Source organism: Astyanax mexicanus, chromosome 4, assembly GCF_023375975.1.
Source record: "Astyanax mexicanus isolate ESR-SI-001 chromosome 4, AstMex3_surface, whole genome shotgun sequence".
Lineage (NCBI taxonomy): Eukaryota > Metazoa > Chordata > Actinopteri > Characiformes > Acestrorhamphidae > Astyanax > Astyanax mexicanus.
Genome location: NC_064411.1, coordinates 7,081,536 through 7,107,311, shown reverse-complemented (window position 1 = coordinate 7,107,311; position 25,776 = coordinate 7,081,536). Strand labels below are relative to the sequence as shown.

The following is a 25,776-nucleotide window of genomic DNA, read 5'->3' as shown; positions in this document are numbered from 1 at the left end:
GGTCAACATTTTCTAAATAAGACTAACCGAGTCTCCTAAATCTGAGTGACTTATAACTTTTGTACATTGTACATTGAGGTTGTTCTGAAGTGATGAATCAACCGAAGCTTCCTGAAGTTGACAGCAGATTGATTCATTTCCAGCAATAACTTTTTTTTAATATACAAAAAAAGAACAAAATAAAACAATAAATATAATGCACAAAAATGTGTTTTTATTTTAACAATTTAATTATATAAGTATTTCATTGTTGTACATAGATATGAACATCTGTGTGTGTAGTATGATGTGAGGTAGTGCAATTGGCTTAATAAATAAACACTTTTCCAAGGCAAAAACACAAGTGAACAACAGAATGAAAAATATGGAACAAAAAAAGTTCAGATAGCAGAATAGTTTGTTGTTAAGGGTGAACTGAAATGGACTTAGGGTGTAGTGAATCATGATAACAAATACAAACATTTGTTGAATAGCCCACCTCTGTTCTCCCCAGCATTCTGAAATACAGCGCTGTTAGCTAATGCTCCCAATAGACCACAATGCTAGTGATAGGGGCATAGCTTATGTAACACCTTAGCCCATGTCTGTCTTCTGTTTCTCCCTCGTTTGTTCCCTAAGTGCTCCTGCCCCTCTGTTTACCTGTCATGTTTCCCAGCCATGTGCTTGTGTTGTGGTTTTTGTACCTGTCTCCACCCTAGCTCCGCCCCAGCCCTGCCCTAGCTATTAGTGTTCTCACCTGTGTCTTGTCTGTAACCCCGCCCCCTCGTCATCCTAGCCCAGGTGTTTCTCACTCTCCTCATGTATTTAAGCCCGTCTGTTTGAATGTTCAGTGTCGAGTCTTTTGTATCCTTTGTATTTTGTATCTTGTATCCAGTATCCTGTATCCTGTATGTATCCTTGCTGCCTGTATGTTTCCTAGTCTTAGTTTCTTAGTCTGTGTTTCTAGTTTGATATCATCCATCCCGCGTTTTGTTTGTTTTGATTTATCTTGTTTGTTTAAATAAAATATATATTTGCACTTACGTCCATCCCGCCCCTCACTTCGTGACAGCTTAACCCATACAAAAAAAAATCACTATTTTTACACCATTAACAACAAACTCAAAGTAGCTCCACACTTCACTGGTAGAATTCCAAGGATGATGACATTTAAAGCAAGGCAGTGAGAACTTTAAAAGTACACAGATAGTTTATTAAAAACACTGTTTATACACACAGTGCCTACAGATTAGTTTATTAAAAACACTGTTTATACACACAGTGCCTACAGATAGTTTATTAAAAACACTGTTTATACACAGTTCCTACAGATAGTTTATTAAAAACAATGTTTATACACAGTTCCTACAGATAGTTTATTAAAAACACTGTTTATACACACAGTTCCTACAGATAGTTTATTAAAAACACTGTTTATACACACAGTGCCTAGATTAAAGCACTCTTATACACACAGTTCCTTGTCGTAGTTAAGCCAGGAAAGGTCTGAAAATTAATGTCGGGGAAATGCATAACTTTCCAGTTGTTGCTGAAAATATCTCTATAATATTTATGCATTTTTAAGCATTTCTTGTCAGTTGACTTATTGTGGCTTGACTAGCTGAAGGTATTGTGTATATAAACTATCTGTGTATATAAACTATCGCACTGTATTTCGGAATGTTGGGGGAGATCGGAGGTGGGCTATTCAACAAAAGTTTATACTAGTTATTGACTACAAATGAAGTCCATGTATATAACTTCTCCCCTAAACTGAAAAGGAGAAAACAGGGGATGGAAAAACAAACAGATTATGGGTCAGATTAGAACTGGATTAGTATGTGAAAAGACATTTTTAAGGCCTTATGCCTCTGTAAAAGCTGGGCTGTCAATAGAACAAATAACGCCTCCCTCATAGGAAATGTTTACGATGATTGGAAGGCGCTTAATTAGCTGATCAGTACATTGTGTGGAACGATGAGCTTCTCCATATCTTCTGTCAAAAGGAGAGTGGTGTTGCTTCCCACAGAGACTCCAACCACCACAATCCCTCTTCTGTTTTTTTCTCAGGTTTCTGCAAGTAAAAATATTTTTTCCAGTTTTCACCATTAAACAGTTGAATACCGAAAAATTACAGTATTTCTCATTTGTCAATATTTCCTGGGACAGCACGGAAGAAATGACACTTTAATGTAATCTAAAGTAATCAGTGTACATCTTGTATAACAATGTGAGTTTGCTTTGCCCTTGAAACAACTCAACACACAACCATAACAACATTAACACCACCTCCTTTAAACAGCTGCAGTAATAATTTACCTCACAATATTCAGATGTGTAATTTCTGTAAGCTGCAAGAGGGCAAGTTCTGCCAGCGCTGCCTCTCTCCACAGCGCCACCTCGTGGTGCTTTCCCTCTTCTTCTAAGATCAGTTCACCAACAGGAACAGGCCCATCTCTAGTGGCTTGCATCCGGGTTGAAATTAGCTATGAAAAACATAGTGTTAAATAATGCTGTGAAAATACACTATAACCATACGGGGGACTAATTTTGTGGTACCACTTTAAAATAAGACTACCTTTATAAAGGGTTTATAAATGGTTTACAATTAGTTTATTAATGGTTACTAATTAGGATGTAAATGTCTTAAAAATCATTAATAGTCAGTTATAACACACACATAGAAAGGGCAACAATGACCTGTTATGAAATAATGAACCCACAGCCATCTATATTGTTGCCCTTTCTATATATGTGTTATAACTGATTATTAATGATTTTAAAGCATTTACAACCTAATTAGTAAGCATTAATAAACTAATTGTAAACCATGTATAAACCCTTTATAAAGTCTTATTTTAAAGTGGTACCAATTTTGTTTTGTGGAAGAATGTATTTAATTTACCCTTAACCATTTTATACACAGTCAAGTCAGAATATTATGACCAGCTCCATACACCATACACCTATGACCATACACTCACTGAGCATCTTTTTAGCTCCGCTGATCATAAAGGACACTCTGTAGTCCTGTATCTGTTTCTCTGTGTACTTTATTATTAAGTTTGCTTGGAAAAGTCAACTTACTGTTCTTCGTAATCTTCTTCTTATTATTATCTTATTCTGCGCTCAAAATTTAATCTCCTCCTACAGCTTGTGACGTAGAAATACTAAATTTAGCAGTATCGTAGGACCTATACCCGATTAGGTTGCTTGTGCTTTTTAAGCGATATATCGTACGTTTTTCGTAAAAACTTCGTAAACGTGCACTTTTTTTCCCCATAGGAAATGAATAGGGGACAACTTTGAACATCCACATAGGTCACAATTTTTGAGATATGAAGACAAAAATCGGACGTTCTTTACGGAAATTTCGACGATTTGACGTTTTCGTACAATTGTCGTACGAAGTTTCCCCATAGGAATGAATGGGGGGCCTTTCTCTCCCCTGCTCCTCCAGTACTGTGTGTGTTTGGAGGAGCTGCTGTATGGAGCAGATACTGATCAAAAGTTTGGGCACCCCGGCACCCCAGCCAGGGCTTAGCAACCAGTTAGCAACACCTTAGCAACCACCTGGAAAACATTAGCAACTGCATGGCAACCACTTTAGAAATGATAGCAACTGCCTAGCAATCAAATAGCAACAGTTTAGCAACCACCTGAAAAACGTTAGCAACTGCCTAGCAACCACTGAGCAATCATATGGAGTTTGTTAGCAACTGCCTAGCAACCATGTGGAATATGTTAGCAACTGCCTAGCAACCACAATAGAAATGATAGCAACTGCCTATCAACCGATAGCAACAGCTTAGCAACCACCTGGAAAACGTTAGCAACTACCAAGCAACCACTTAGCAACCACTTTAGAAATGATAGCAACCGCCTAGCAACCAGTTAGTAATCAAAAGTTTTTAGATTTCAGCATTTAATCAAAAGTTTTTAGATTTCAGCATTTAACCAAACGTTTTTGGATTTAAGCATTTAACCAAAGGTTTTTAGATTTTAGCATTTCATCTAAAGTTTTTGCATTTAACCAAACATTTTTAGATTTAAGTGTTAAAATCCTCCACATGTGTCTAGGAAGAAAAATATGGAGAACATAACACATGGCTATCCTAAGTCAAAGAGCCAGCAGAGTTTAAGTAAGAAAGAGGAGATAGGCAGTAAATAGCGGTACAAAAATCTGATTTAATTTTAGCTTCCCACCACTCATTTGCACATACAACAAACCATGGCAGTATTTACATTATTTACATATGCTGTATAAAACAACAAAGAAAGTACCACTCTGGGAAATGTAAACTATGGACGGTGCTACAGAAAAGAACACAACAAAACATAACCATATTAAACTACCTAAAGCCAAATTAAGTACAAAAAGAATATAAAGAAAAGATACTCCCTAACTAATAACCTAAATACAAGGGGTAGCACCCGCCCTCTTACCTAGGGACCGATACAAACAACTCCTACATGATGTAAAAATGTACAGGTGCACCTATTTTACCTGTTAGCATACCCAAGGTGGTACAGCCAAACCAGTGAGTTGTCTTTTAGCCAAAAAGAGGGATTAAGTTAACCACATCAGAGAAGTAATACAATAAAATTAGGCTACAAGAGCGCATTGGCCTTAAAGCATACCCCATGGTTCTCTCTCTCTGTCGGCCATCTTGGTTCAGGTCCTTTTGTAGTCTCCACCCACAACTCTCTCCCATGGCTCACCTGAGAGAGAGAGAGAGAGCGAGAGATAGAGAGAGAGAGAGATACTGCACGTAAGCATTTACCCAAAAGTTTTTGAATTTTACCATTTAACCAAAAGTTTTTGGACTACTTCTCAGCCAAAGTATTTGTATTCCACAATTTAGCCAAGGTTTTGGGCTTTAGAATTCAACCAAATTTGCTCCATTGCTTCATCAGTAAAAAATATTTTAATTCCAATTTAGTCAAATAAACTAACGTGAAAACATTCTGTGTAAAGAAAAGAGCACAAACATACAAAATAACATCTTTATACTGTTTAATTCATTATGTTTCACTTAATTTATTGTATTACCCATGATTTAAAGGTTCATATTCTAATATTTTATCAAACTATATATTATTAAACTGTTTTTGGACTAAGTGGGGCTATTTTGCTGTTATTGTTCTGTTGTGTAACGCTTAGCACTGATTAAATATTACATAATAAAAAATATATATGAAAATAATTAAAATAGATATTTTTTTACTTAGCAGCACTTGTGTCCCCATTTTAAAGTGTCTGGGTGGAAACAACACCACGCATCTCTACCAAGCAATTAAAAAAGATATATTTTTTATCTATTTTCATATTATTTAAATAGTACCAAGCGTTACATATACAGAACAATAACAGCACAATAGCCCCACAAAACCCAAAACAGTTTAATAATATGGTTTATTCTCCCAACCAATCAACAAATAAAATATTTGCATATGAACAGTTGAATCATGGGTAATACAATAAATTAGGTGAAACATAACAAATATTTTATATTTAGTCCGTTGTGCTCTTTTGTTTGCACAGAATGTTTTCACAGTCGACGACTCTCTACTAAAAGGAGTCTCCCATCCGGGTGAAATGCATCACCAAACTCCTGGTGCCCCGGGCAGAGGACCAACAGTTGGTGGACGGTGCGGTTTTTGGGATGTCAATCAGACACATTCCTAAGTGATTACTTATTGGATAGAAAATGCTGTGTGGTAATCTGAAATTCTGTGCTGAGTATTTGTTTATAAACAGTCTGACACTCTTCTGAGGTAGAAATCAGACAAAGAATAAATCTGCTCTGGGAAGTCATTGATTCTGACCCACCTGAAGATGAAGGCAGGGAGAAAAAATAAAAAAATTCCCGCACCGACCGCGCCGTCTGCGTCCTTAATAAAAACTTTTAAGAAGCAGGGAATGGCGAATAGTTTTATACAGTGCATGTGATAATGTGGTTTACAAATCAGACATTAAAGATAATGAACGTCTAGCATAAACTATTATTTATATCGTCTCATTGCTGTGTGCATCTGTAACAAAACATTTATAGGAACTATTAAAATAAAGAAATAGATTTGTGAGCCTGTACATACATAAGTGTAAATCATCCAATACAGTGTTGGACGAAGTTTATATCACACTATCGTTTGTTTTGTTACAAACAGTATAAAAGCTACTGCCTGTGGCTAAATGGTGGAATGCCAATACGTTTGTCTGATTGAGCTGTGTGCAAAAACTTTTGGTTAAATGCTAATATCCAAATACCATTGAATAAATGGTGGTGCAGCACAGATATGCCTCTTTATGGTTTACTATATCTTCAGCCCAGCAGTGTAAACTCTTAAAAGCAGAAACAGTTATGATCATAAACCACAAGCACATGTCTTTCTGAAAATGCCCATTTAGAAAAAATACTTTCAAAGGGTTTAAAAGGGCTTAAATAGACTTTTACATTTTGATAAAAACCTTTTAGAAAGACACTGCAAAACACCACAAAACCAGCAGAAAAATATAAAAACCATAGAATATTTGTTTTAGCAGGAAAGGATAGTAAGCTTAAATGAATGTGTTTAAATTCAAAAGACAGGTATAAAAACAATTAAACACATTTTATTTTGAATTAGTTTAAACACAACACACACAATCAAAAATCAAAAACACAAACACATACAACCTCACCCCCCAAAAAAACCCTAACAGAACATGCTAAGAAATATTACAATCTGAACACAAAAACTTGTCAAATTACCACATTATGGTTCATTAAAAAGTGGGCTTTCAATGTTTAAAATGACCTCCCCTTCCCTCACAACTTTTAACGTCACCACTCCACACAGTGGCGGGAACGCTGAACTCCTCCATGGTGTCACTGAGGAGAACAGTCTCATCGCCTTTTGTGGAGATTCCCACGATCTCCATCTCCACTGTGATCTTCAGTGACTCTGGTTCCTGTAACACAGAACATGCTGATAGGAGTAAGTTTTAACAGTCTACATTCTTTTCTGGTACAACAGCACAACAATAAAGTGTTAAACTACGGCACTGTAGTTATTAGTAGTGATGGGTCAGACTCTTAGCCGGCTCTTTGAAATAAACGACATGCGCTGACTCCAGAGAGTGAGCCAATTTATATATATATAAATATAAATGTATAGATTAAAGTTTTACGATGATACATATAAACCAAAGTAGAAGACAACATAAAATATACATTAAGGAAGAAAACTAATGATAGAAATAGAGAAATACTAACAAGAGGCAACAGTGAAAGCTCCTCATAAACTCTTACAGTTTTTAGGCATTTCTTATTCTTAGCAATCTCTAAAGGTTTTCAAAAGTGGAATAAACTCCAGTAAGAAGATATCAAATCAAGTATTTACAATGATGATAGTAGTATTTACTCAATAAAATAATAATATTAATAATATACTTAAAATCAAGATCAGTGTCTGAAAAAAAAACATATATATCACCAAGGTTCACATTTACAGAGATTTTAGTTTTGCCAGAATTAAGATACAATGGAACATAAAAAAAGATGATTCACGTTCTGATTGACAAAAAGAGCATTCAACATTGAAGGGAAGTGCTCAATCTACCCACACCTTACACATGTGACCTCACATAAACTGTGTTTTGTAGCAACATCAGCTCCCTCTTCCACAACAGGGCAGATCATAACAGAAACCAATCAAACCCTCAAACATGAGCTCCTTTTTATGTCAATCTTTGCTAAAGTTTTCAAAAAACATCACCTGGATGCTTGTTTTTTTTTTTTATTTGATTTATTTTGTTGAGTGACACTTTGTTGATGGTGTTCAGTGCTGTTTATTTCACTGTATAGAGTTGCACATTTGAAAATAATATACACATTTACATTGGACCTGTTTGTTTACTTGAGATTACTTTGTTTTTTGTATTTCATTATTTATTTTTATAAAAATAAAGCCATATAAATAATATATATTTTATATAATGTATGTTTCAACAATAGTAATTCGTTTTACACATAATTTGGTAATAAATTGAATTAAGCAACCAAAAAATATAAGGAGCTACTTGGAAGCCGAAAGAGCCGTCTCTTCTTATACCTCTTTTCCACCAAAAAAGTGCTGGTGCCGGAGCCGGTTTCAGGGAACCTTTTAAGAACCGGCCCATGTTTCCACTGCTCTAAGGAGTCACTCACTACGTATGTAAATGTGGTTTGATTTGTTACAAACAGCAGAGATGTAGTAATGATTCAGGACGCTGTGACACATTACAAATACCTGCTTTCATGCTTAAATACTTAATATTATGCTCTTTAAAAGAGACAGACATATGGTATGGCATATTAAAAAGTGCATAAATTATTAAATTATATATAAGCAAATGTGCCCCAACTCAGGCTCTTTTACACTTACAATGCTTCTATGCGAAAGGTGCTACCCGCAAATAATAGTAATAATAATAATAATAATAGTAATAATAATAATAATAACGTGCCCTTCTACACAACAAAAACACAGTACATGTCTGTGTTTGTATATGTATATATAGTTAATAATAATGACAAGAACAACATTAATAATATAAAAATTACCTTGACTGTAGTTTGGGAGGTTGAATTAAATTTACCCTCCTGCACCTTCATCTTAAGGTGCCTGAGGATAATTTGTTGACCCAGTCGGATTCTCTCTGTGGCCGACTCCCTCCACAGAGTGACCTCAAACTGTTCGTCTGCACACTCCAACGAGACCTCCTTCACCGGTACAGACCCATCTTTCGTTGTTTTTAATTGAGTTGCACTCAACTAAAACATAAAAAACACAACAGAAAATTAGTGGAATAATGAATTACTCATTATTACTCAGTGTAATTTTGCTAGTTTAAAATTACAATTGTAGTATTTTCATTAGGCCAGTTTTAGTTTTTGCTGAACAAAAAGGCAGAAATGAAAAATGATGCAGTTCTAGCATACAGTTTTTATATACATTTTTGCAGTCTCATGGCTCAGTACATCTGTAACAAAAAAAAATCTAGGAACTATTAAAATCAATAAATCCTTTTTTTTTTACTTTTAAATACATTTATGAAGCCTATACCTATGTAAGAAGTGTAAATCATCCTTTACACACTATAAATTTCTTCATTTCTGTATTGGTATTAAGAACTTTATATAAGGTATATATACCTTATATAAGGTGTATGGCTATACATATGCCTATTGGGTTCTATCTTTTCTTCTCAAATTAATGCACTGAACTGACGCAGCTCTCTGTAATGAACGTCAGTCGGTAACAGATGCTGTAAATACTAAATGCCTCTTAAGAATATTTTTTAGTTGGAGGACCATTGCTGTCTTAGAACTCCAGGCCAATATTTAATAAAAATATATTTGTTTAAAAGTTACAAAAACATTATTGGAGACAATCAGTGATTTTAAATTATTGAATTATTGTCCAGCCTTATTATGTATATATTATGTACATAATACTTAAGGCTGGACAATAATTCATATTCAATATACATATCAGTGGTGTGCAGTAAGGCCTCTAAGGGGCTGACCAAATGTGCATGTAAATAATTACATATTTTTTATCAGGATGTATATAATTATTGCAAGTGTAAGCATTTATTTTATAGATTAACTAAAAAAAACAGCAACTAATTCAAAGCATTAGCCTGTGTTTTTCGTTGCTATAGGACTGTATGATTGACAGCGGTACTGACCAATCAAAGCTCTTTAAAATGTCTTCTGCTCACGTGTCTGCGGACCCTTCTCCTGATTTTGAGAAGGGTGTAGTAATGAGTCTATTAGAAAAGTCTTAGGACAATCTAACCAATAAGACTCATGCTTTTCACTCCGGGGGCGGGGCCATGGCTGCCTAGCCCCTTCTCTGCGCTCGGATGAAGGGGTCAGGCTACGCGCATTGATTAGTAGTAAAACGGAGAGCGCATGCTGGATTAATTAAATATTTAGCTAACTATCATGGAAATAAGACAGATATTGTGTCATATTATATTAAAAAGCCTTTTTAAAGGCTGCCCTTCAATGTGAAACTAAGTAATATGCCGTGTGACTGGTGATATTTGTGTGTACTTAATGTTTTGGCTGCTCTGGCGTCCTGTAGAGATACAAATGAGTGATATTTGTTAAACGCCTGTACTTGTAGGAACATTAAGCATTTATTGTTGGGTCTATTGTTACGGTCACTGACTTAAGGGACTTCTGTATTGCTACCACTCACTCAAATTACGTTGCCTTCTACGGTGTAGTACTGCTCGCCATTCCCTGGCTTCTCAAATTTGACGGAGAGGGGGCGCACGGTGCGGTCGCACCGTGCCTCTAAGTCAGTGGCCACGTGAACACTAGCACATTTAAACACAGCAGTGGAAGAGCTGGCGAACAGCTTAAACTCCCCATAGCGGGTGGTTAGGTTGTAGTTTTTTTTAAATGTAGGACTGTCCTTCTTCCATTAGAGAACAATCGCCATTTTTCAGATGGGCAACAATAAGTTGTTGCCCATCAGAGAGCACACACGTAGCCACTGACTTCATAGCAGTAGCGACAACCGCGCCGTCCACCACCTGCCAACCCTCAGCCCGGGGCACCAGGACTTTGCTAACGCACTTCACCCGGATGGGTGACTCCTTTTTGTAGGGCGTCGTCGGGCGGGAAAACATTCTGTGTAACGAAAAGAGCACAAACATACAAAATAACATGTTAATATTATTTTATTCACTATGTTTCACGTAATTTATTGTATACCCATGATTCAACAGTCCATATGCAAAAATATTATGTGTTGATTGGTTGGAAGAACAATCCATATTATTAAACTGTTTTGGAAATAAGTGGGGCTATTTTGTTGTTATTGTTCTGTGTATGTGATGCTTAGCACTGATTAATTATTACATAATAAAAAAATAATATGAAACTAATCTAAATATATATATTTTAATTGCTTGGTAGAGATGCGTGACGTTGTTTCCACCTGGACACTTTAAAATGGGGACACAAGTGCTGCTAAGAAAGAAGGCCTCAATCAATGGGGGTGAATGATGAATTAAAAATAGCAACTATCCACATGTCCAGGACATTCCACTGATTTTGGAAAGTATTTTGTATAATTATTTAATATAATTAGTTATATTTATTTTTATAATATAATTAGTTATTTTTAATTATTTTCATATGAATCCATTCATTTTGTATTCACTTGGATGTGACCCGGCAAACCTGGAAGAGATTCTTAAATGGGTATTGTCCTTTCTAGAGATTTTTTCTGGAGCAGTGTGAGAGTTTTGTTGTGGTGGATGGATTAATGTACAAAGTTTTGCCAAAAACGCACTTCCATTTATTTAAAGAAGATCTTGGGAAAACGTGTCAGTACAGAAACAGTCGTGCTGATTTTAGTTGTGGACCTGAGAAAATTAATCATAAACGGTAAGCTTTTCATATTCTACTCCAGCTTGCTTAAATAATATGTGCAGGAGGGTTTAACTATATTTACCATGCACTTTAACGCGGCCTAAACACTATTTTCTCTACCCTAAAATTAGACCAGCCGATCCAGACCAGCAGCTCCAAGGCGTGCTGTAACTTTTAAAAAAGCTAATGTTAGATGTTACTAAAGCCCGATAAAGAAGATTAATTTACGTTAGTCATTTTGTAGTAGCTCACAAAGCTAGATAGCGCAACATTCCTTTTTCACGTCGCTAGCTGGTGAACAGCTAAAGCTACAGGGCGCATTGGAACTACTGGTCTGAATCTTCAGGTCTGGAACTTAAGCTGGTTCTCTGGCTCTATAGCAGTGGTCTCAATCTTATTCTATCTGGGGGCCGCTGTAGGTAGAGACTGGGTGAAGCTGGGCCGCACAGGACAAGAACACGTATTTTATTCAACACATTCTGCCATGCCAGGTGTTCTGTCGAGTGATGCTACCCATCGATACGCGCTTTCTAAAGACCCTGCGCATGTGCTAACCTACATTTGTATTATTATTTCAAGTGTACTATAATAATTCTGTTTTTCTAATATTTTTTGTTCATTTAATAACCTGGACTCACTGTCATTACATTGTCAAAGTGTAATAATAATAAAATATTATCTTAAAATAAAAAAAAAGATTATATTAAACTCATACTACCATAACTTTACCCTGATACGGTGGTTTAGACTATCCAAATATAGTACATGAACTTCTGCTGGAAACATGCTCTAATATTGTGCTACTTTTGTGCTTTTACCTTTAAATATACACAAAAGGGTAGCACGGTTTGTCAGGGTAGCACAAGTCGACAGAACACCAGATCTCTCGTCTCGCCGTGTGGGCGTATCTTGAATCCAAATAAGGCAACAGGTGTGTATATATATATATATATATATATATATATATATATATATATATATATATATATATATAAACAGTAAATTATCATAATGTAACTTAAGTTTGTTACTTACTTGAGGCTCAGTGACCCTAGCTTGCTGACCTAACGGACGGACCTAGCTCAGACTGACTTGACGGACTGACTGACTGACTCGGTGCCAACCCTGATATTTATATGCCCAATGAAAAAAGCAGAAAGTGCAGGAGATAGATTTATTTACATAAATAAATATATATATCATGTATCATATATCATGCTAGCTCTCTCTAAAAAAACAAAAAAAAAAAACATATATTTTAAAACTACATTCAGCATAAAAAACATTCGCTACTCATATGTCCTAAACCGAACTCTACCAATCAGAGACATGGCTTTACGTTTGGTAATGAAGGTTTGAATGGATGGGCTACACTGAAATAAAAACATTTTTTAATAACCGTAGAATAAAAAAAATGTAAATCTTTTATGTAAAAAAGAAAATACCTGAAAGTCACAGTAATAACAGTTGTTTCAATAAATCTTCTGTAAAAGCACAGTCGAATTCTGTAAATTAAAATGTTATTTGACTCAACTGTGCAGTTTTTTAAGGGGTTTGAATGTTAATTTATATGGAGGACCAAAATTGAAAATGAATAAATAATTATGTAAAATAAAAGTAATATGGTAATTAAAATGGTAAAGAATAATAATTATTAATATCAAAACAAATACATATGCATAAAATAAACATCTTAATTGTTAGTTATGGGTTTCTTTATTAACATCATATAATATTTCCTTCATTTGTTTAATTTTTTACATAAATATTTATTTCTGCATTCATTTTTTTCTGTATTTATTTATTTCCCTATTTATTTAATTTTGTATTTATTTATTAAAATAAATTAAACAGTGTTAATAATGAAGCCCACAAATGATAAATTATGGTATTTATTTTTATGTATATATATATTTATTTTTATATTCATTATGATTATTATTTTTCATTTTAATCACCATATTACTTTTATTAAGTGATTTTACTTAAGTTTTTATTTATTTATTTTATTTTTAATTTTGGCAGTTTTGGTCCTCCATAAATTTATGGGGTCTCAGTGTAAAAACACACCCACTAACGTATAAACACAGTCTTTGGTGTAAAAATACAGACCAGTAAAGTAGTTTCACATTTTTTACATTTTGCTGTAAATAAGAAATAACACACATTTAAAAAACAAAAAACAAAATGGAACACAGATATAATCTTCAGTTTCACTGTTTAATTAAGTTTCAGGGCTGATTCACCCTAAATTATTATTTAGTTAAACACTGTTATGTTCACAAGCATTTATTGTCCAATTTCAGCTGGAGTGTATTGTGGCGGTGCAGTAGTGTATCTGTGTTTTTATGGGTGTTGTAGCCTGTTTTATAAAGGTATGTGTACACTGGCACTTTTCTTCAACTCATGTGGACGTGCTGGATCTCTCTGCTCCCATGTGGGCGTATCCGTGACATTTTTAAATTTTAAAAAATTTAAATTTAAGATTTAAAATTTTGAATTAACCTTGTTGTAATCAATAGTTCCATAAATCCATATTCTGGCTTTTTTAGTTTCTCTTCTGTGGTTTAAAGGCTCCTGTGGTGTGTGTGTGCGAGGCTCACCTGTCTCAGCCTGCTGTTGGCAGCCGATTGGCTGGACACAGCGTGGCGGCTGGATTCATTTGCACAAAGTTAAGCTTTGCTGAACTTTTTCGCAGGTGCGTTTATTGCAAAGGTGCATGCACAGCAGCATGTGGCGGGTCTAAATGGGATGCAATGCAGACCACCATGATGTAGTTTCATAGCAGGTTTATCCATATGACTGGGTTTAGACAATATGGATTATAAGTGGATTGAGTGTTTCTCGGTGCTGTAAGCAACTGATCATCCAGTTAATAAACAGATTTTGGTAATAGGCATGTAGTTTATGACTGTATATCTTAAAAAATGCAACAATGTCTGTGTTTTAAAGTGGACATGAAATACTTCAAGTATTTAGTTTAATTCACAAGATGTATTTTCACTCTAACAAATCTTATAAGTTTGACAGCTGTCAGTAAAACGGAATTAAAATAATAAGCAATCTAAATGTAATTTTTGCCCTTTCCAATATTGTAACAGATCTTGTGTTCTACAAAAAAATAAGTTCATTCATATGAATACAATTAAAAACCCTTACCAGAAAAGAGTTCAAACATATTTAATAAAAAAAATAAGTAACAGTAAACAATGTTCAAAGGAGAAAAATACCTTATTTGGTGTCAAAAGGTGAAAATGATTCCAGACAGTGGGAAACTTCCTGTTTTGATCCATGATCCATGAGGTCATGGATACAGTCCTTGTACATGATACATGTCGATACAGTTTGTTTCCTTATAAACACAATTTGGCGCGGCACATCCAAACAATACACTTCCTGTATCGGTCACGTGATTTTTGTTTAAAGCAATACACGCACCACTGCAGGGTTCCACTCTTGTGCTGACGCACCAGTGTCGTTCGTCCCATCACTACAGAGTACTGCTTACAAGCCTTTACAGACTTTGGTACTTTTTATTTTTCTTTATTTTCTTTTTTGTTTCTATTTTTTTCTTGTTTGTTAATGCGTGCAAAAAAAAAAAAAAAAAAAAAGTGAAGTCACTGGGATTTGGAGCTTACCTAGCCGTATTCGACTCTTTGTGGTGAAGCCCGTCTCCAGAAGTTCTGGTGTTGGACTGGAGGGGTCAGAAGGTGTAGCTTTTGGCGACATTATCATTTTCTGATAAAAAAGAAGCATGGCTGCTGTGGTAGACAGTGAGTTAAAAACCCAGATTCACACTGTCTTTATCTTCACTCGTGCTGCTGGATCTGTCTGTTGGTCATTCTGTAATAGAACCATGAACTGTTATGCACAGATTCCTTTTTCTTAAATATTTTCTACAATATTTTGAAACACTCCAGGCTATAATCTTTCCTCTACTTACTTGTATTTCCTGGTTTGATAGATTATATTCGTCAGTATTGCTGTGCTGAACATCCGGAAGTGCAGAGTGCAGGTTTGAGAGGATCAAGGTTGCTGGAATCCTCTACATGCTAAAAAAAATGTGACAGTATTGTAGCGGTGGCTCAGAAGAAAATGAGTCAGACTGCACTTCAACAGTAAAGCGCTCTTTATTGAACAGGCTTATCACTCACTTACTGCTCTTACAAGAGTAAGGAGGATGAAACCAACTACAACTCAAGCTCAAAAACCCTTGCCTAGTGGCCAACACAGCCACAGAACAACCACAGGGCAGATGCCCCTAACAGCATAACATTTACATGGCCCCTCCTCACAAGAGTCCGCGAGGGGAGGGGTCTCACACACAGACAGACAGCACCACAGAAACACATAACAACCCAGGGCAACGCAACAGTATGTAAAATGGCAATGAATTATAACCAATGTTTCCTTCTTTTCCTATTTCCCAGCTACTTTCATAAATATATTTCATGTTTTATCTGCCTAACTTCCTTGGGAAAAGATGTGAAGAGAATTAAGCGGTTAATAATTGGGTATGAATCGCAAAATGTGTGAATTTCAACACATCATGTCAACGAGTAACTGCAATCATGATTTGGTACAAATGCAGCATTCTCAAAAAGCTGATCATTGGAAGAATAAAGATGAGCAGAGGATCTTTTTTCAGTAATAAACGTCTGTGATGTTCAGTAAGGATTTTGCATATTTTTCCGAACATTATTTTATTTTCATCTTCCATTCTGTCTTACCTTTTTCTGATTTGGGGTTGTACTGGAAAAACAGCAGTTGCCCTATTTATTTCTTTTATAAATGGAATCATGGTCAATGTAATTAGACTTTTATGTTACATCTTTAATGGCCAAGAAAAAATATATAATTCTACAAAATAATAAACCTAATTGAATAAATGTTACATAAATATTTACTCTGTCACTGGTAGACCAAATTTAACAATAGTCCAGGCATTTGGTACGCCAAGGTTCCTTAGGAGCAAAAAGGCAGAGGCTTTCACTATATATAGGGAACTAAGCAACATTTTAATAACTGTTTACATATTTGAAACATTGGCCTGCTTATAATTTTTTTACAAATTTAAAAATGCTTAATCTTTTGATAGTAAGTTGTAAAATTGGATACCATTTCACAATCTACACTAAAGCTATAGATTTTTTATTCAATTACCTTAAGGTTATGGATTCCATTTATAAAGACATTAAAATGGGAAAAAGTATTTGTGATATTTAGAAGTAATCAGAATACTCACTTTGTTAAGGATGAGAAGGGATGGACGTAAGTGCAGAATATATATTTAATCAAATAAAGAAACTAATAAACTAAAACAAACAAACATGATAAACAAAAGTATTACTGAAAACAAACTGAAAGCAAACACAAAAATAAAAGTAAAACAAAAATAAACAATACAAGGATAACTAAACTATGAGAACTAGACAAGGAATACAAAATTCAAAAGACTGAACTAGAAAACAGGAACCAACAACAAGCAGCACGAGACACAAAACAAACCTGACAAAACTACAGACAGCAAACAAACCAACAAAAGACGAGACAAAGAAGACTTGAAGAGGGGGCGGAGTTACAAATAACTGATGACAGGGTGGGGCTAGGGCGGAGACAGGACCAAAACAAAACAGTAGCACACGGCTGGGAAACACAAGACAGACATGCGCTAAGCTGTGGAACACTTTCTCATCTTGATCTGATAGAGGGTTAGACAGGCCATGTACTACAGTTTCTGTATCCTGTCCCTCGAGTTCCTATAGTGCACACAATGTCAAATAACCTCACATGGTTCTAATTCAGAAATGTAAATATGAGTGCTCAAATTCATGAGCTGGTAGAGAGCTCAATATTCTGCCAATACATGAAGTTACCTTTTGGTACTGTTGTAGAAAAGAAATGTAAGATGGGTCCACACCCACCCCTCATCCGGGGTACAACTCCCCTACGTGTTCGTTTTGATAGAGAGTCGCAGACAGGTGGAGTGAAGTTGAAAGCAAACCAAGTATTTATTACTGAATTCAGGAGAACCAATACATACAAGACAGTTAACAGCCGTCCCAGTAAAAGTTCTGACCCCGTCTGATCTGACTCCATGTTTATACCCCAAATGACGTGAAACATGCTGATGAGGCGTTGCTAACGATTAGCTCATGTTAATATGCATAATTTCACGTGTTAGTACTCAAGTTTCACGTGTCTGACCGGACCACTAGTGTTTGGCCTTGACTGTGTTCTTCCAGAATGGAACATCGTGGCACTATCTGTGTGAGTGTGCGTCACCCCCCTCTTTGAAGCCGCTGCAGGTTCCCCCACACACAGAAGGCCGCTTTGATCTAAAAGCCTCCTCTGTAGTCTTGTACCGAGTGTACCAGTCGAGTTGATGACCGTTAGTTAGGGTCATGCAGTGAACGAAATGCTTCAAGCATGAGCTACGCAAGTCACACAATAGATTTTATATGTTATATGTTAATGTGTTAGTAACGCGTGGTTAGTCCGCCATACAATAGATCCTATGTGTTAGTAAATGCCTTATGTATCATGTGGGTTAATTTGTCATATAAAAGATGTGTTAGTCACATGCCTGATCAAACAGTGTTTTACTATATGTGTAAAGAATATATATTGTGGTTATTGGTTAATCTTCTATATAAATGTATATAAAGTACAATGTGAGTATTGATTAATGCATATAAAATACAAGGTTTCACACAATGATTATGTAATTATAGATACTAAGTTAAGTAATCAAAACTGAAAGATATTTGTCAATACACCCAAGGTATAATAAACAGTTACACTTCAGTACCTGTAGTCAGCGTTTTGGAGTCTTATTCTGTGAGACAGGACATTAGATATTTTTAGCTGTTGACACACCTCTCCTCAGATGGAGTCGACAGCATAAGCAGACTGCTTCGTTTTTACCACATCAGTATTTGGATGTATTGCAACAGCCTGCTGTATATCCTCCAATCTTATGGATATTCTTCTTGCCTTTTCATGTTCACAAACATAAATCAAATAATCACTTCTAGAATCATTATAAGAACAACCTGACCCATTATATAACATAGGTAGGTAGTATTAATAAATAGATTAATTAATTAATTGATGAACTGAGTTATACTGACTGAAGTGATCAGTCATTTCAATGAAATATTTACCTTTAGGATGCCCTATTTTTAGACAATTTACATCTTTCTTATTGGTTCCTGGGATTATGAATGTGCACATTGGGTGTTCTTCTTTACTCACCTTCTGCATATAATCACTTCCCCATGTAACTTCCTTAAACCCTTTTCTGCTGATGAGTTTTTATAAAACCACTTCAGTTCACCATCTAACTCAGTAGATTTCATAGTGTAATGCTTACAGGGCCATGTATGTAATTATCTGATTTTAAAAGTAATGTTTTCCAAATGGTGTAAACTCTAAAAACAAAACACAAAATGGTTTCAGATTGATCTAGATACACATGTGTGCTGTAAAGAGATAAAGACAGACTAATGTACACATGTTCATGTTCTGCTCATACTTTTAACATTTCTTACAACTGCTCAATATAATCAAAAAAGAAACAAAATGAAACCTGACATATTGGAATTGTTGTGTTTATTGGGAAATTATTTAAATCCGTTACTCTATTAGGTGTAGATTGTTTTGGGGGAACTGGTCATTAGTTTCCAGGTCTGTTTCTCTAAGTCTCCTTCCTTTGCTCATGATGAGCTCTATGTTTATAATGCTCGACTTTAGCCACAATGGGTCGCGGCCGCTTATTCTGTAGTTTTTAACCTCCTAAGCGGTACGCTTGCAGTGGAATGTGATGGATGAGGCCAGTTCAGGTGTTCAGATTTTGAGTTTGGTGATCATGAAGTTCTTTAAGAGAACTTTAAGGTGTTTTCCTGTGTGTGTTCCTGTATTCCAGAGAAGACAATGTTGTTTCTCATACTACGTGCTTGTAGGTCCAAAATTGTTTCTCTCATTTGTTTGTTTTCGATGATAACTGATGAAAGCTGGGTTGTGAGTTCACTGACGGAATGCTGTAGCGTTTTGTTCTCTTTAAGTGGGATAGTTTTGCTCTTGGCTGAATTCCAAGCTTTCACGAAGAGCTTGGAATTCTTTGTGTAGGTTTTTGACGAGGGATATTCTAGCGTTGAGCGCAGATAGATTGCTGTTGATGGAGGGCAGGATAGAACTGACCTCTGTGCAGCAGGGTGGTGAAACTGGATCTTCTGTGTTTCCAGGTGAGCTTGGTGGTTGTTTGCCGGTGGGGGCTTGGAGTTGTTTACCCTTGGATTTATCTTCCTTTTTATCCTTGTTCACGATGACAAAGTTGTGGTAGTAGTGGTCGATGAATTACGCAGTTTCCGTGTGAGTGCAGCGCTGTTTGGTTGTTTGTCTAGCAGCAGGGGGCCGCCATCTTGGTTCACGCACAGTGTCTCGCAAGAGAGTGCTCAATGCCCATCACTCTGAAATGTGAAGTTTTAGCAGTGTAGAACAAAAATACCTCTTGCACTCTTTACTGTGAGCCTTCCTCACATATGACACATTTCTGCGGTGGTCCAACAAGCTCACTACTGCATTCTGGTCGACATATCTACAGAGGAGAACCTGTTCAAATTAAACAACTTATGGGCTGGTTTTCAGAAGGAAGGTCTGTGGATCTTTCAAATGTCAGACATGGTAGCCCTCATTGGGGCAGGGAATGGGGTTCAGAAGGCGACCTCAAGTTGTTCCAGAAATTTTAAGCAATTCAAATGCACCACCTTGTCGGAGTTTTGGAAATACAACTTAAATGAATTCCCTGAATTTATGTGGATTTGTCTGAAAACTTGAAAAGAGAAGTTAGACAATTTTCATAGTATCACTAAACTGAGTGTGTGTGTTAACTGTGATGCCTTACACACATTTAAAGTAAGACGTTTCTCCCCTAATCCTGCTGCTGTTTGGCAAATCGATTGGACACCAAATCCTATTTTTTTCCTCAAGAAAACAGAAGACGTGAGTGTAAGAATGAAGTTGTGCAGACACGGAAAAGCATCTCCGACTTGACCTTCTCCCTCTGTCTGCGTACGGCCCGAACAGCCTCGCAACCTCAGCTAAGCATGGAGAAAATGCTAACATCAATTGTCAGGCACTTAAGGAGAACTAGCCATCTAAATCACCAGTGAAGTTGAATATAAATCGTATATTAAGCTGTTGTAAAAACCTACCGTCCACTGGGTGACTGGGTGTCATGGCATGTGACGGAGTAGCAGGCGAACTTGGCGCGTTCACAGAACCCAGTGGGGCTGCAGAATTAATTGAACAACACATTAGCTAGTTCAGTTTGGATTAATACACCAGACGCAATACAAGTGAATGAATAAGATAAAAAAAAAAAAATATTTGAAATATGAACAGAACAAACCTACTGCTTCTTTCAAGCTGGCCGGCCAGCGGCCTTCCACTCAAAGCCACTATTGACTGAACACTGGTATCACAAGTCAAGTAACGCTAGAGTACGTAGAACCGATTACTTCTGTCTGATTCACCAGTTGACCAATCCTGCTTTAGAGCGAGAATAGGACCGCCCACCTAATTACCATTCAAATTCAAAAATACAGAAATAAATAAATGAAGAAATGTTGAACTAAATGAATGAATAAATAAATGTTGAAATAAATAAATAATTAAATAAATGCACATATAAATGAATAAATAAAAAATATATAAGTAAATAAGAAATGTATTTATTAATTTTATTTATTTATTCATTTATATGTGCATTTATTTATATATTTATTTATATATTTATTTATTTTAACATTTATATGTGCATTTATTTATTTATACTTATGTCATTTTTGGTCCTCCATAACATTTTTTTTTTTCTGAACATCTGTTCATCTTTTGTTTATCAAACTGAGCAAAGCAAAAATATTACATATATAATAAACCTACTCAGTTATTGAGACTTTACTAAAAATTGTATTTCTTTGTTTCTATATTTATTATTATTATTATTACATATAGATATAGATCCACTCACACATCTTTAGCATTGACCTCTGACATGCTTCAACCGCTTTATTGGGGAGATGATCTTAAAAGCTCATTCTGAATTGATTGAAGGTCATTTATGGGTAATTTTTGCCAATATATTTTCATAAATAAGCTCCATTCTAACCTTTATATTACCTTTAATAGTGGGTCAGAAGGGTTTAAATAGACCACTGAAGGCGTGTCATCATTTTGTAGTCGGCTCCATGTTGTTTATGCTCATATTTGGTGTTCAGTGTCTAAAAGGTTCAGACCTATAAGAAAAGTGAATGGGCTTTTCAAAAACTGGCCTCTGTCACATTCTGTGGTAAATAAATGTGTTCAGAACCTGTACGTTTTATTCTGTCTACATTTTACTCCTAAATATCGCCGCATTCTGCGCAACACCAGCGAACTTCGGCCAGATCACGTTCTAGATTATTCTTCTTCTTCACAGAGGATCATTAAAGTATTTAAATAGGTGAAAACTCTTATCAGTCTGGTGTATGGTGATGTTGAGCAGTGTAGACTGTGTTAGAGCTTTAAAATGCAGATAAGAGAAAGTGAGCTTTTACTGTTCAGGAGTAGCGCTTCCCCGCAGGGTTTATTATTTAGTTATGGTCATTAGTTTATTAGAGCACACCTGACCCAAATAATCAACTAATTAACTAACTAATCAAGTAACTACCTGCCCTCGCTGAGTGATACAGCAGAAAAACTAGAAGGACAGAGTTACTCCAGAACCACAGAGCTAACCCCGCTAACTTAAGAGCCATAAAGTATAAAATACCTAATGTAAAACTACTAAAACAATGAGCCAGAAGCACCAAACAGCTCTAATGTACAATCTTGTACTTAGTGAGTAACTCCTTAAAGCAGTGGAAACACGGGCCGGTTCTTTAAAGGTTCGCAGGAACCGGAACCGGCTCCAGCACCAGCACTTTGTTGGTGGAAAAGAGGTATCTGTGCTGCTGGGTTAGTGGATTTCTGCTGTAACACTCTCAGCTCTCCTCAATGAGGGCAGTTAGTTCCTTAGTTGGATCAGCTGTGTGTAATATGCTGTAAATATACAGCCAGAGTTCGCTGGTGTTGCGCTGAAAAGAGTCCCCTGCCGATCTCTGCAGCTGCGCTGTAGCATTAGCTTAAAGCTAACTTCTACAATTTTTAGAGAAAAAAAATTAAGCTAATTTTTCTCATTACGACTCTTAAACGATCTTGTAATTCAGAGGATCCAGTGATGTTTAGGAGATAAATGTACACATAATAAAATGTACAGGGTTATGAACAGATTTATTTGGAAGCCGTACGAGGACAACAGAATGACGCAGGACTTCAGTGGACGGTACTGCAGCTTTGTTGAGGGGCAGACGGTGTCAAAGACAAGACAAGACAAGACAAGATGAGACAAGACAAGAAACTACAACAAGCAAAAGACCAAAAAACAGAAATGTTAATTACACCACCAAACTCGACTCCAACTTCCACCATAATCTGAACACACAAAACAAACACACAAAAAATCATCAGACTCCTCCTCACCTTTCTTCATTTATTTAGCTTTATTAATATGAATCTATTTTACAATAAAATAAAACAATCATTAACTATAAGTACAGTGATACGTGATAACAGTAATTAAAAGAAACGTTTTGGAAAATTGACAAAATCATCTATATAAAATATTTACATACTTATATGTATACACATACTTCTACACACACACACACACACACACACACACACACACACACACACACACACACACACACATCGAATCTGTTACACACAGGGTTATTCTATCTTACACAGACGCACTGAGGAGCCACGACCAACCGCAATCCCTGCATAGAGGGGCTGAGTGAAGGTGGTGTAGAATGTGTGTAAGTGTGTGTGTGTGTGTGAGGGTGAGTGTGTATGTGAGGGTGAGTGTGTATCAGAGGAGACTCTGTAGAAGGACAGAATGCCGGAGGGACAGTCCACATACACTCCTACTCTCCTACAGCCGGAGGGAGGAGTGGAGAGAACAGTTCTGTTATTATTGTGATGAACAGAGTAACTGTTATCAGAGCAGATCAGACTCCAGGAGTTTATATTCCGTCCAAACCAACTGTCTGATATTGATCCTTTCCTGCTGATGGTTTTATAACTCAGAGCTACTTCAGCTTCTCCTCCTCCTCCGCTCCACTCAGCCTCCCAGTAACAGCGTCCAGTAACACCAGTAACTCTCTCTCTACTCAGAACCTGCGGACACCACTCATCAAATCTCTCTGGATGATCAGGATACGACTGCAGCTCCTCTCCCCACTCCACCCTCCTGTTCTCCTCACTCAGAGAGAGATTACACTGCACTGTGTTCAGATCCAGAGTGAAATCACAGCCGTCTGAACACAAGAACACACACAGAGTGTATTTAGTGTGTAGTGTTATATTTAGTGTGTGTGTTATATTTAGTGTGTGCAGTGTTATATTTAGTATGTAGTGTTATATTTAGTGTCATATTTAGTGTGTAGTGTTATATTTAGTGTTATATTTAGTGTTATATTTAGTGTGTAGTGTTATATTTAGTGTGTGTGTTATATTTAGTGTGTGTAGTGTTATATTTAGTGTGTAGTGTTATATTTAGTGTCATATTTAGTGTGTAGTGTTATATTTAGTGTGTGTGTTATATTTAGTGTGTGTAGTGTTATATTTAGTGTGTAGTGTTATATTTAGTGTCATATTTAGTGTGTAGTGTTATATTTAGTGTTATATTTAGTGTTATATTTAGTGTGTATTAGGGATGCGACGGTTCTCTGTATTTTATTGAATCGTTCTGTTTGGTCTGTTTGGTTTGATACACCCGGATGGACGGCGGTATTTGGGTGCGCACTAACAGAGTGAACAAACGCTCTCCCGCTGTACATGCCCCGCCCATGGCCAGGGGGAGGGGCTGCTGAGCGCGTGCTGGGGGACTGCGCCGTCACACTGTGAAGATTCACCAGCAGCTCATATAAGAGAAGAGTAATGTTATTTTTTTCTCTATTCTCTTTATTGTTTATGTAAAAACTGGGTTTGCAACACTGAATATTAATCAAGCAATCAACCATTATTTACACTGGAGGGGGATCTTCATTTACAATGCAGCTGAGCATTTACAGTTTAAAACAGATACAAAAAAAAATTTAAAAAAAAAATAGAAATAAAAACTGACATTTACTCTACACGAATAAAATATATACTTAAAAAAGGAAAAATAGGAAATTTGAAAAAGATTATAAAAAAGACACATAAAAAGTAAAGAATTATATTTTATGAAGAAAAAATAACAGTAGTGAAAATAAAGTAAAATGATAAGAAATTATAAAATTAATATTAATAAACTAAGAACATGGGAATCATGGAAAAAAAAATATATATAATATGATATTGTTATTTTGTTATTTTGATAAATAAAATGCTAAAAATAAATAAGTAATATAAAATATAAACTCATTAAAAAAACTAATTTAAATCAACCACAGGCTTTCTGAATAAAAAGCCTGATAGTAATAAAAGTTTCAGTTTCAAAACATGGAAATAGCTCACCAAAACCTCAAGCTATTATTTATATTTGACAATATTTAATTAACGTTTCCGCACTCATCTTATTTTAGTTAACTGAACTGAGTTTTATATTATTTGTAGCGTCGCTCTGAATTCAGCTTCGAAAGAGAGAGAAAGAAAGAAAGAGAGAGAGAGAGAGAGTGGTGAAGTGCATTTTGCCTGATGTCTCTCTTGGTTATATGACAGTGGTGTTTTTATATTGAGTTTTATATCATGGTTTTGCAGATTAAACTACACTTGATCTGACGTTATTTATTAAAACAATTTTTCTTTAGGAAAGCAGAGGTAATCCCACGCCGTGCGGACGCTGCCAAACTTCGCTACGTGTACCTGCAGCTTTTTAGAGTGCCGGACAAGATTTTAATTAATTAATTAATATATTTTATATTTAAATAAATTTGCCCTGGTGATAAGAAACGAACGCTAACATATAGCTTTATATTTCTGTGTATTTCAAATGTTTGTGAAATAAAATAAATTCCTGTTCAGTCAAAGTGCTTTCCTCTTTTAATTTTTTGTTTCTAAAACTCCAGCATTTGAGTGAGAATAAGCATCTGTTAAAATTCTCAAACAGCAGAATGACTATAACCATTGGCGTAGGAACCGGGGGGGGATGGGTGGGACATGTCCCACCCAATATTAGAAACAGGTGGATTTGTCCCCCCAAAAATGATATTGTTTCGCTCAGCTCAGCAGTGCTACTAATGAGGAGGCAGACCGGACCAATCACGGAGCCGGTTCAGGAATTAAGTTCCGCCTCTCAGGAGAAACA

General features: G+C 35.9%; 4 protein-coding genes across 7 annotated transcripts in view; 1 reads left to right on the top strand and 3 right to left on the bottom strand.

Moving 5' to 3' along the window:
* LOC125801164 (zinc finger protein 585A-like) overlaps positions 1-25,776 on the bottom strand; it is a 232,278-nt gene that overhangs the window by 105,980 nt on the left and 100,522 nt on the right. The window lies entirely within an intron of this gene.
* The window catches only part of LOC125801154 (zinc finger protein 239-like), a 195,642-nt gene that overhangs the window by 93,593 nt on the left and 76,273 nt on the right, over positions 1-25,776 (top strand). The window lies entirely within an intron of this gene.
* The window catches only part of LOC125801168 (zinc finger protein 271-like), a 262,528-nt gene that overhangs the window by 186,035 nt on the left and 50,717 nt on the right, over positions 1-25,776 (bottom strand). The gene's annotated exons all lie outside the window — the stretch shown is intronic.
* Positions 22,964-25,776, bottom strand: part of LOC111196387 (NACHT, LRR and PYD domains-containing protein 12-like) — a 798,826-nt gene continuing 796,013 nt past the window's right edge. For 2 of the 3 annotated variants that reach the window (XM_049477032.1, XM_049477033.1), the window contains one exon: positions 22,964-23,803. In XM_049477032.1, the coding sequence (XP_049332989.1) occupies positions 23,214-23,803 (590 nt within the window). In that variant the 3' untranslated portion in view covers positions 22,964-23,213. The remainder of the gene's footprint in view (positions 23,804-25,776) is intronic. The other variant, XM_049477026.1, reaches the window with a different exon arrangement.